The sequence below is a fragment of the Ammospiza nelsoni genome, chromosome 2, assembly GCF_027579445.1.
Source record: "Ammospiza nelsoni isolate bAmmNel1 chromosome 2, bAmmNel1.pri, whole genome shotgun sequence".
NCBI classification, from domain to species: domain Eukaryota; kingdom Metazoa; phylum Chordata; class Aves; order Passeriformes; family Passerellidae; genus Ammospiza; species Ammospiza nelsoni.
In genome coordinates this window covers 5,130,453-5,142,467 of record NC_080634.1, presented here as the reverse complement: position 1 = coordinate 5,142,467, position 12,015 = coordinate 5,130,453, and the positions used below count along the sequence as shown (strand labels likewise).

Sequence of the window (12,015 nt, the reverse complement as noted above, 5' to 3'; positions counted from 1 at the left end):
GATAAATGCAGCTTAGCTAAACACAGATTTTTGACAAAGATATTGCATCCCAGGTTATCCTAACCTTTCTGATGCTCTCCAACAGACTCTCTTGCATGACTTCACTCTGAGCCAAAACAGTATCACTGTACAGCACATCCAGGAAACACAGATCCCATTTTAAACTAGAGTTAAGCAACTTCAGGTAACTATTAAGCTTCTAAAAATCCTCCCAGAATAAGTTAAATACTGACCAGAGCTAATTCACTTTCCTCTAAAAAAAGTCAAGATCCAAGCAAGCCACTTAATTACTTTGTTCAGCTACCCACTGAACAAAGTGGGTAGTTTCACTCTGGTAATACTATGCCCATGAACTTCTTTAGATGTGCCTTTTAAACATGGGCTTGTACAAGAGAAAAATAAAACCACAGGTCCCAAACTGTCAGACAGAGAAGACAAAGTGACATTCCTCTTTTCACTTCAGTACAACCCTGCTGTTAGCAGCAAGATGCACCCTAAAGAGACCAAAATACTCCAAGTCACAAAAGTGGGCAATGACCACAGCAGCAGCACTGCTGGATGCCACCCCTGCCACTTCCAGCCCAGCTCCTGGAAGTCTCAGCAGCTTGATGGAGACTCTCCCTTGATGGTGTCTCCTCCTTTGCACTTCCACTCCAAACTGTTGCATAGAAGTGGTAGTGATGTAAAATAAAGGAGTGATGTAAAGCAGTTATTCCCCTCCACAGATAAGAGGCCTTTACACAAGTTCACAGTGCTTTTAAACCTTCATCAACACAGAACCCCATTTCCAAAGCCCTAGCAGGCCTTCTGGCTGACAAGCCCACTCTCAGCCACCCAGGTGTGAAGTTCCTACCTTGTGTAGCCCAGAAGATGTTGACAGATGCAGAAGCCACATCCTTGCTCTTCACCCAGCTGTTGTTGCGGTGCCTGCTCCACGCCGAGATGACACAGAAATAATCCCCCCTGTCACTCTCCGAAGTCCACTGGATTCTCAAGCTGAAGGTGTCAGCAGACTTTTTAGACAATATGATTTCCCCGTTCTGAATCCTCTCTCTGGCCCTGTCCCCAGGCAGCAGAGCCCAGTCTGCATCCATGGAAGCCAGCAGCTCCTCCGGCTCCGCGTCGTCACCGGGCAGGCGCTGCCGGTAGTACCAGGACACGGAGAAGCGGATGTTTGCCTCCGTGTCCTGGACATTTGTGATCCTGCAGTTCAGCTCTGTGGGGTCATCTGAAAACTTGGGTGTTTTAGAGGCATTCAAGAACACGTCATAGTCTGGCTCTGCAGGAGAGGAAATGCAGAAGAAACAGGTTAGGAGCTACAACAAAGGAGAAAATGTCAGACTTAATTAAAAGATATACTAACTTCTAACATCCAGTTTTAGCATCCAAGCTAAGTGCCACAATATGCATTTTTCTCACAAGTCCTTGGAACTTTGCCTCTGGTTCCTAGACTTGCACCACTCTGACACAGGTACCCCTAAGCCCACATTTCCAAACAAGACACTCCATTTCATAGGTCTAGTCAGACCATTTCAGAACAACCAGGACTAATAGATCTTGCTGAGCAAAATAATTCCCTTTTTAAGCCTGTCCCCAAGATCCCACCTGTGGGTTCAATTTCAACACAACCAGACACTTTTGCATCTGTCAAATGCCTGGGGCAGCCTGCAGCAGGACACTGGTTATCCTCTAGCTTTGGACTGACTAGAGACATCCCATTTTCCCAATATCCCTCCAGGATAAGAGGCCATCTCCCATCATGAAATGCCTTATTTTTCACACTTAACCATCCCATTGTGTCTCTACAACAGCTTAAGAATGGTAAAAAACAGCCAAACAGTTCACCCAAACCAGGGGACACAGAACACCACTGGCACTGGCCAGAGGCAGCACCAAGAGCTGAGCACAGTAAAGTTCAGAGATCAGCAGTTTAAATACTACCTAGGTCAATAAATACTAAGTAGGATAAGAGTTGAAGATGTGTAGATCAGAAAAAGCTTCACAGTCTGAATAGAGAAGTCTGTGCTGTGCAGTTGTGAGGCTGGAATACCTCAGGCTGGAAAATCAGTGCCCGAGTTTCACGGGTTAAGAATGGGGCTGTTGTATTTAAATCTGAAATAGCTGGCTGCCCAAAGCCTAAAAGCGATAAGGGAGCCGCATGACTATTTTCTCTCAGACTACAGAGATAGTAAAGGAAAAAGATTACAGCAAGAACCTCACACCACAAAGGAAATACATATTTATTTACTAGTATTAGAATATTTTTGTCTTGCTGTCTGCTATAATTCAGAAAAATGACCAGCTTCCCAACTGTTCGGCCAATACTCATCACACGGCTTTTGCAGCCTAACTGTATTCAGCACTCTGTATTTATTTCCTGCTTTATGTTTTACTTGGCATTTTGCCCTCCTAGAAACAATTAACTGAAGCTATAATTGGGACAAAGAAGGCAATCCAAGGCTAAAATTTAGGCTTAGCTCACCAACAAGCCATAATAATAAAGCATCTTAATAGAACTGCTGTGGAAACTCTGTGTACATATGCACTTTTGGACTTGAGATGCAAAGGATAAAAACAATTGTAGCAAACAAGCTACAATTCTGCTGCTTCTATGTCAGCCTGCAGAAAAGATCTCTCACCAGTGTCCTTGCATCCAGCAAGAACAAGGGCAGCAATACACACCAGACCCCAGAGAATCTGGTAATACTGGTGGGGAGTTTCTGTGACATTAGGCAACATAAAATGATAAAAGCATTGCTTACAAAGACTGTGGTACCTACTACCAGTGAGCATGTGGAGATTTCGGCATTATTTCAGGGCAAGACAAATAAAAAGAAAATGCACAGAATTTTGCTACAACCAAAGCACAAATTAATAATGATGGCCAAACCCCACTTTTGGCATAAGGCCCCTTAGACCCTATAGCTACACTGCTTTTCTCATTCACAAAAGAGTAGTTTACTCCAGGGCCTTATGATGTATTGCTCACACTCCACAACTCTCTCACCATTCCCCCTTTGCCACGCCTTCCCCTCAAAAAGAAAGCATTCAAGACCAACTAATATCTTCATGGTACTATGAAAGCAGATGCACTTCTCTAGACAGAGGCACAAGAAGGAAAATGCCACAAGAATCCCAAGTTCTAAGAAAATTGCTTGAGGTTTGTTTCATTTGTGGGCAGGGGAAGAACCCTAAGAAGAGAGTTTCTCTTTGATAGCACCACTCCAGATAGGCGCTTCACCCTGACAGACACTCTAACAGAGGATTTAGAAAGAATAAAAGGCTGGCTGGATAAACCTCATTCCTCCACTCTGTCAGCTGTCAAAGAACAGCCTCACTGACAATTCAACGACTTAATACTTCAGGAGCTCTTAACTTCCATTAAGGAGGAGGAGTTGGTAAATTCTGGATGCAGTTGAAAACCTCAAACACTGAAAATTTATTCTGCTTTCTCTCTCCCTAGCAACCAAGCATCTGCATCTGCTGAAAAGCAGATTTTATTTTCTCTGGTTCCCAAATAATGCTGAATTAGAATGGAAAGAGTAAAGAGAAGTCCTACAGGTACAGACACAAAAAGAGAGCACACAAGTGTGCAAGTGCATCTGTACACACATGGACACATGTGCATGACTGCACATACACACAAGTGGGGAAAGGAGGGAACACTCACAAGTGAAATGTGCAATGTGAATGGCTAAAGGAGGACAGGAAATGAAGACATTAATCACTTGTGCACTTTAGTACACATTACAAGTGTACTTGGAGACGGCCACGGCTCAGCTGCTCTGCACAATGCTAAAATGCAACATTTAAAGTCATTGTTGATGGGATTTAACCTTATGGCACAGCTATTTATTGCTGAAAAACAGGCTCTCTATATGCTAGCCTCATTCAGCACTTTCGTGTTGGAGGAGCTCTGCCTTTGTAAGCGGATAGTACCACCAGTTTCTCATGACAAGAGGATCTGAAAGGGTACATTGAAAGGGTTTGGGCCTGGATGCTTGCCTCCAGTCAGAGCTGGGATCAAGCACTACAGCTCTGCCAGTTCACATCCAGCTTCATTCATGCTTCCAATACCTTGTACAATTTAGCAGGTCCACATACCTTACTTACACCATTCTGCAACAACATCCTGAGTTTCACTGCCTCTAAATTGCAGCTATTATCCCCTCAAGAATCAACTACAGAACAGATTGGGTAGGCTAACATATCTAGACCTACCTGTAAAACAATAGGCTTTTTAAGAAGTTTTACTGGAGTTTCCTTTTTAGTAATTCTCCCAGGTAACTTTACTTCTAAGGATATTTGCAGAAACAGAAATATATGTGAGAGAGATGCCTACATACAGATAATAGATGCAAACAAGAGAAACATTTGTGCAGAAGAGATTCAGCAAGATCCTCTCCCTTTTCTGACGGGGCCAAGGATTGAGGGATACGTTACCCATGAATCTGACAGCACAATCACTCACCCAGTGCTGTCACCACCACACTGACTGGTGCAGAGGTCCTCTCCACCACCTTGTGCCAGCTCCCATTGTGCAGTGGCACCCAGATAGCAGCTTCACAGAAGTAGTAGCCAGAGTCCTCCACATCCACATCGCGCACCAGGAGGCGGTAGGAGTTCCTGTCCACATGGCTGAGGCTGATCAGAGTTGAATCACTGACAACAGAATCGTGGTCCATGCTCAGCAAGAGCTGAGCATCTGACAAGGTGTCATCAGGTGATGCAGAAAAATACCACATCACCTCTGCTTGGAAAATACCACTTCTATCTGTCGTGATGTTGCATGTAAGATCCAGGGAGTCTCTTTCGGTCACAGACACATTGCTGGTTGAGATGACCACATCTAGAGCTTGGAAGAGAGACACAAAAATTCAAACAAAAATTTTTTTTTATTTGTTACTTTTAATAAACATAGTTCACTCTCACATTCTGTAACAGGAGCTTCTGAAGAAGCTCAGCAGCCCAACCTTCAAATGCCTATTGGATACTGAGCCGAGTGATCTATTACAAGGGCAATACACATTATCAGTCAAGCAAGGGATGTGTGATGAGGGCAGAGGGGAGAAAGGGAGGGAGAACAGCATTTTTATAACCCAACAGCAACTGGTCCATGAAGGCTTTGTCTCATCCACAGACTGCACATCACCTTTGCACAGCAGGAAAATGTGTACAGAATTTTTCAGTCTCACAGGAGGGTCAAAATATTTTGGGACTATGCCTCAGAAGACCAAGCATCTACAGAAATCACTAGGAACTACACTGGAACTCAACATGGCTTCTGCTGACATTTCTGAGCTCCTTGAATGGAGCAGATTTAGATGAGAAGCAGCCATGGCCACATGCTGGAGTCCTGACTGACCTCAGGTGTGCTGCAAAAACATGAAATGGAAGCAAACAGAAGGCAGCAGTAACTTCTATACTGCTGATTTCTGCACTTACTGCTCAGAACAACACACACTGGGGACTTCAAAGCAACACCAACAGCCACTCCAAACACACTCAGCAACCACTGGCCTATGAATATTTCTAATATACATATCACATATGGTCACAGCCAGCATTCAAATAGGACTAGATACAGAATATTCAAAAGAAAACCATGGAAGCACAGTGTCAAGACCAGGCTACCATGTATCTTCACTTGCTCATTCACTCGTTCTACACTGCCTGAAGATCAGATCTGGGTCTCAGTGCAGCACCGTTCCCACAGTGTGTAATGCAGCTACTAAAGTCTCCACTGAGGCCAGTGGATAGGGCTGCTACAGCAGTGGCTCTTCTCAGCACAAGCAAGAACAGAAATACCTGCTTTAAACCAGCAGATGTGTCTCTGCTGAGATTAATGACTTTTATGAAAACCCATGTTCTACTACATATTAGTTCCCCATCTGCATAAACTTCCTCAGACTATCATCTGGAATGAGACAACCCATGAAGGCTAGAGCCAAACAGAGTAGTTAGAACTACTGCCAATAAAGCCAAGCAAGGCTCAGTCTCACCCCTCACCACCTGACAACACAGAGCAGTGAAACTGGACAGAGGGCAGCAGGCCCCACCTGAGTGATGAAACCAAGTCCAGATGAATCTCTCACTGGGACTTGCCTTGGGACTGTCTTATCATGGGATTACAATCAGTAGGAAAGCCTAGCTAATTTAACAGACTAATACCAGAATACAAACTCAGACTCATCTGCAAGGTTAAGAGCAGCAATTCTCCAAGCAACATTTCTGTCTTCATGAAAGTGATGGGCATTCACAATCTGGCAATATATGCACATAGAGGGACTTGGAGAGAGTTTACCCATAGGCATATAACCATTTACATCTCAAGTTCTTTTAGCAGGCAAGTGCAGAGATTTCAGATGTCAGCACAAGATGCTCTTCAAGCTCTTCTACAGAATGTGTATACAGCACTTTGCTGGAGAATAATCCATCCCCTTTAGCATAACTTTAAAAAAGCCTTCATGCCCCTGATATAGTGCCAGTGCTGCTAATGAATGAGTTTAAAATGAAGGCAAAAAACCCAAAGAAAAACAAACAAAATCCCCCACAACAAACAAACCACACACCAAAACCACATCAAAAAACTGTACCACTGCTGGTCTCGGCCAGCCTCATGCTGTTTTCAGGCACTGATTAAACCCCACCTACTTAAACCAACACTGCAAAAGTTGACAAAATCGAGAATTACAGCTCTTAATTAGGCAAGTCCTGTGTCAGCAGAGAGTGCCTGCAAGCTTAGCTGTGCAACAGATACCCTGAAAAAGAGGGGGAAGATTGATCCAGTAAAATTTCACAGGCTAAGTACCACCAAGACACTAAAACTACATCCAAATGAGCCAATCAAAAAAACCCAGACTTTTGAGTTCTCCCTAGCGACTAAAGGATTACAAAAATGAAAAGATACCCTTTCTGTCTGAACAGTTCTAAAATACTGTGATAATCTCATATTTCTGAAGGACCATCACTGCCTGTTTTTCCACCTATTGAGTGATAAGGTGCATCACCCCCGCTCTCCCTCCTCCAACCAGCAGTGATAAAGCTAATGGAATCAAGTGCTTAGTGCATCTAGTCCTGGCATCTGTATGGGCAGGGATATCTGGATATGCTCAGCACAGCACTGCATGTATTTCTGCCTCCTTAGCCAAGCATGCAATGATGTGTTTAACAGAACCATTACTGTCCTAGACCCCTGCCAACAGAGCAGATCAATCAGACCAGTGATAAAAAATCATTGGGTAATTTGCCCTGTTAAATTATCACTGCCTTCCTCCTTTCTCTTGATCTTTCCACACTATTTTACTAAACAGCACACAGAAGAGCTCTGCATCTATCACTGAATCACAAGCCACTTTCACAGGGGAAGTGCAGGTGTTTAGTGCTATGGAACCCAGTGTTAAGAGAGCAGAGGGAAGGCTTTGGGGGACCAGGCATTAAATATAATGTTTATTTAAGAAATATAAAAAAATATATAAAATATATAAAAATATATAAAAATATATATAAAATATATATAAAAATATATAAAAAATATATATATTAAAAAATATATAAAAAACCATGAGCACTCTGAAGTGAATGAAGCATGAGATAAAATCTGCGTCTAGGCAGGAACCTCTAAGAGGTTCCAGGGAATCATTCCATGCCCTTTTCTCCAAAATAAAGCTAGAAAAATTATGTCACAGATTTAACAGGTGTGAAAAATGAATGTATTTTATGATTGGCTTTTCGCAAATATTAAAATGAATATTATATGTGTTGTGTTAGAAAGTAATGCTGTATTAATTCTCTTAAGTACTGTGTTAAATATAGTTTTAGGTTATAAAAAATGTTAAAATAGAAACTATGCTACGTAGGATATTTTTTTTAAAGAAAGGACTCGCAGCAAGATAGCAGCCACAGGACACCTAAATCTTTCAGAGAACAGGAATTTATTGCCCTCTTATCAGAAGAAATTAACTTCTTCCCACCTCAAAGGTGCTGTTAGGATTCGGAGGAAGAAGTTGACGATGACCAGACAGAATCCTGTATTTGAATGGAATGTATGCATCATGTATGAAGTGTATGAATATGCAACAGGCTATTGTTTTTAAGGGTTAATCCTCTGTTAACATGTGCCCTTTTTCGGGCTCGTGCTGCCCAGAAAAAGGTACCTGGACGTCCGTAACTCTTTGTATTTATTGTCTCATATTGTCCTAATTCAATTTGTCGAAATTGTTATTACTCTAATTCTGTTACTACTGTTTATTACCATTTTATTACTATTAAACTTCTAAAATTTTAAAAACAAGTGATTGGCGTTTTTCACAACAGGCCAGCCATCCACACAGCACTCCAGGTCCTGCTGGAACGCACCCTCGCTTCGTTCAGTGACCCCAAAGCACCGGAGCCTGGCCACAGCACCACGACCAGGAGCACTCACCGGTCCTCTGGATGGACACCGTGGCGATCTCCACGCTCTTCTCCTGGATCTTCTGCCACGCGCCGTCGGCCCCTCGGACCCACTCGCTGACGAGGCAGCGGTAGGCGCCGCCGTCGGCGGAGGAGGCCTGGGACACGGAGAGCCGGTACGTGTCGTTGGCGCCCGTGTCCAGGCGGACGTCCCCGCTGCGGTAGCGCTCCTCGTAGCCGGCGCCCGGCTGGAACTTGCCCTCGTGCGTCAAAGACAGGACGTCCCGCCAAGAGGAGCCACTCCTGACCTGCCAGGTGACGTGCAGGTGCGTGTGCTCCGGGGACGTGGTGGTGGCTGAGCAGCGCAGCTTGAAGGAGTCGCCCTCGGACAGCCGGAGAGACGCGGAGGAACGAGCTTTGGAGCCGCTCACGGACAAACCGTCGGAAATCACTATTTGGGAAGAAAAAACCCCAAACGACGCAAGCATCATAAAACAGAATCAAATAGAGAACACCCAGAGTGAGCTGTTCAGATGTGAGGCAATAAAACCACCACAGAGCAACACCTTGCCAATCATTCCTTCTCCCACACATAAATATATTCCAGGAAGAAGGAAATTCAGCTGAAAAAGCACTAAAGGAAGTGCTCTGCTTTAAACAAGACAAGACAAGAATTCATTTATCCTTCCACTCACTTTAGTTTCTCATCCAAACATCATCTTTTTGACTATTCCCATACAAAACTAATCTTGATATTCATGTGAGTAAAAAATAAGATATGGGAAAAGAAAAAGTGTCCAAATTTAATACTGAAAAATGCTAAGTGATAGAGCAAAGCCAGGACAAGACTGTAGTATCAACATGCTATAAAGGAGAAAAGGAAGATTACCTCCTTCATACAGAGAGATCCCTAAATGACACTAAAACTGAGAGAGAAGGCAGCCTGTGGTTTTTACCTGAACGTAGCTTCTCTACCAAGAGGATTAGGGACATGAAATATTTGCAGACATCTTCAGAAAACCCACCACTTAGTGTTTTATTTACATATTTACTAGACAGAAAAAAAAAGTGGTTTTCATAGTAAACAGCCTCTCTTCACTTCTTCACCTCACTTGCCTTTGCTATCATATTTCCCAATTTTAAATTCTGGCTTTAGGAGAATTAAAGAGGAATAATAAGAAGAAAATAAACAAAAAAATCACAATGATCATAAACAACAGTAAAATCAACATTCTTAAGGGTACATCTATAATCAATATCAAAAACAAATTTAAAGCACACCTCACTCTTCAGAAATACCTTTCACTTGGACCTCTGCATCATAATTTCCCTGAACGGTGGCATCAGTGCTGGGCGTGGAACATTTGTATCTCCCTTGGTCAGCTGGCTGGATGTTCCTAATCACAAGTTCCACAGCATCGTTGCTGCTCCGTCTCAGTTTGATATCCCCGCGGCCCACGCGTTTTTGGTACTCCTCAGAGGTGAAGGTAGAATCCCAGGTACTCACTATCCGCACGAAGTCAGTGTCCCGGGAGAACTCCCAGTCAAAGTTCTGCTCACTGGGTCCATCATAGTCACTCACGCTGCACGGGATGGCCACCTCCGTGCCCACCACTCGGATGAGGGGACCCGGGGGCACTCTCACAATGCGCCCTCTGCACAAAGCTGGGCGGGAAAACGGAGAATAGGGCACAGTTAATGACAGGCTTCAACCAGGAAAACGCCAAAAATTAAACATGCCAAGGTTGGGCATCCCACTCTGCAGTTAAGTACAGGCTTCCACCAGGAACACACCAAAAATTAAACATGCCAAGGTTGGGCATCCCACTCTGCAGCTCTTGCATTTCACTCTGCAAGAGCAATACTTCCCATTAACATTTCATCTCACTGAAGCAGGAGCCTCTAAATACATCATTTTTAGTGTGGACAATCTTTTTTTCGCTGCTTTTCTAATACCACGTGAGGTAACAAAATACTAACTGAGAGAAAACTGTAAAGAGAAAAAAAAGGAAGATAATTAGCCATAGATCCAATGGACAACAGTTTCTCTACTACAAGGCAAGTGCTACATAAGATGTTTAAACAACATTAATAAGTGGTTTTCATTACTACAATGAGGGCAAAATCTAATCAGGAATTTTTATAAGACTACTGCTGATACCACTAGAGAGTCTGAAGTAGGAAATTAATTCTCCCCTAGATTGAGGGCCAGGAGAATTTTAAGTTGACGTTCTCCCAAAATGAGTATAGTCACAACTGCCCTAAAGGGTCATGGCTTCTCAAACACAGGTGAGATTCCTTGCCCTCCAAATTGATTCAAAAGGAAGAACTGATTAAAACGGACACAGTTTGCCTGAGTGGATTTCTGCAACCACAAGTTTCCTCTCTGGTGAAGGCCCAGAAGCTGGGAGCTGAGCAGAGCAGGATCCCTCCAAAGCAGAGGAACACACAGTGCTCGGACTGTGTTTTCTGGGACTGTCTCACCAGAAGGAAAGGACAACAGCAGTTTTCTGCACAAGTTGGCAAAGCAGAATGTTATGCTCCAGGCAGAAGTGTGAACCACTTAAACAAGCCAGAGGACCTGGCAGAGACACAGCAAGAGACTCTTCTGGTTGATTTGGCTCTGTAGTCCAGAGAATAACCCCAGCAGCTGCACATGGATTTTGGCAGGTCCTTACTTCTCCAAAGAGCAAACTGCTTTGATTCACAGTTCCAACCAGAGAAATCTCTCAAAAGATGAGTACTACTAAACTCAGCCTGCAAACACAAACAGCTTGCTGCATCCCACCACCTCCATATCCATAGCAAAATATTTTAACAGCTAGGTAGAACAGAAGCCAGAACACTCAAGACAGCTCTTGATACAACCAAGAAGACATCTAACAACAACAAAAGCAATTGGACCAAAAAATCAATCTGAGATACTGCAGAGGAAAAGACAAACAACACCCCAACATGCAAAGTACAGCATCTCACATCTGCTACAATTCACTAAGCCCATTAGAAAAGCCACCAGCTAGTGATATGAACACCAATATATTTGCTGAGCCTTTCCCTCTTATCACTCTGCACATCTTGCTGTAGATTAGGACTCCACTTGCTGGCTTAGGCTCATCATGCCAATGGGTGTCCAAGGGTGGGCAAAAGAGTCTTGTGAACAGAAACCTCCACTGGGGAACCTGCTATAATGCACAGCTTGTCCACTCCAGAGCAGCGTGGAGAAGGATGTGTTAAAGAATAAGATTTCTGTGGGCATTTTAAAACTACACAAGCAGCTGTACACACTGAGCATAACTGCAAGAGAAAAAGTGTAATTTTATTTGCAGTTATAGTTTGACAAACAGTTGAACCAAGGACTAAAACTGCCCAGTTCAGAACTCTTACCATGCTCTTTGCTTTGCAGGCTGTTCACATGTACAGGCTCAGTCATAATAGTCCAACTTCCTCACTGCCATGACCTTCTGTATTCAACATTAGTACTTCATTAAACTTATTTGTAATGCAGACTGGGGTTAATCTCCTACCCCTTCTATCCCTCCCAGAAGACTGTTATTATATACCTGATCAAGTGATTGACTAGTCCTAATAAGGAAGCTGGGCTTTGCTGCACCATTCACATGT

General features: G+C 43.4%; 1 protein-coding gene across 1 annotated transcript in view; it reads right to left on the bottom strand.

Moving 5' to 3' along the window:
* PTGFRN (prostaglandin F2 receptor inhibitor) overlaps positions 1 to 12,015 on the bottom strand; it is a 66,637-nt gene that overhangs the window by 28,238 nt on the left and 26,384 nt on the right. Inside the window, exons 2-5 of the mRNA XM_059466140.1 lie at positions 9,694 to 10,059; positions 8,426 to 8,845; positions 4,472 to 4,855; positions 854 to 1,279 (exon numbers count right to left, since the gene is read on the bottom strand). Coding sequence (XP_059322123.1) covers positions 854 to 1,279; positions 4,472 to 4,855; positions 8,426 to 8,845; positions 9,694 to 10,059 — 1,596 coding nt within the window. The remainder of the gene's footprint in view (positions 1 to 853; positions 1,280 to 4,471; positions 4,856 to 8,425; positions 8,846 to 9,693; positions 10,060 to 12,015) is intronic.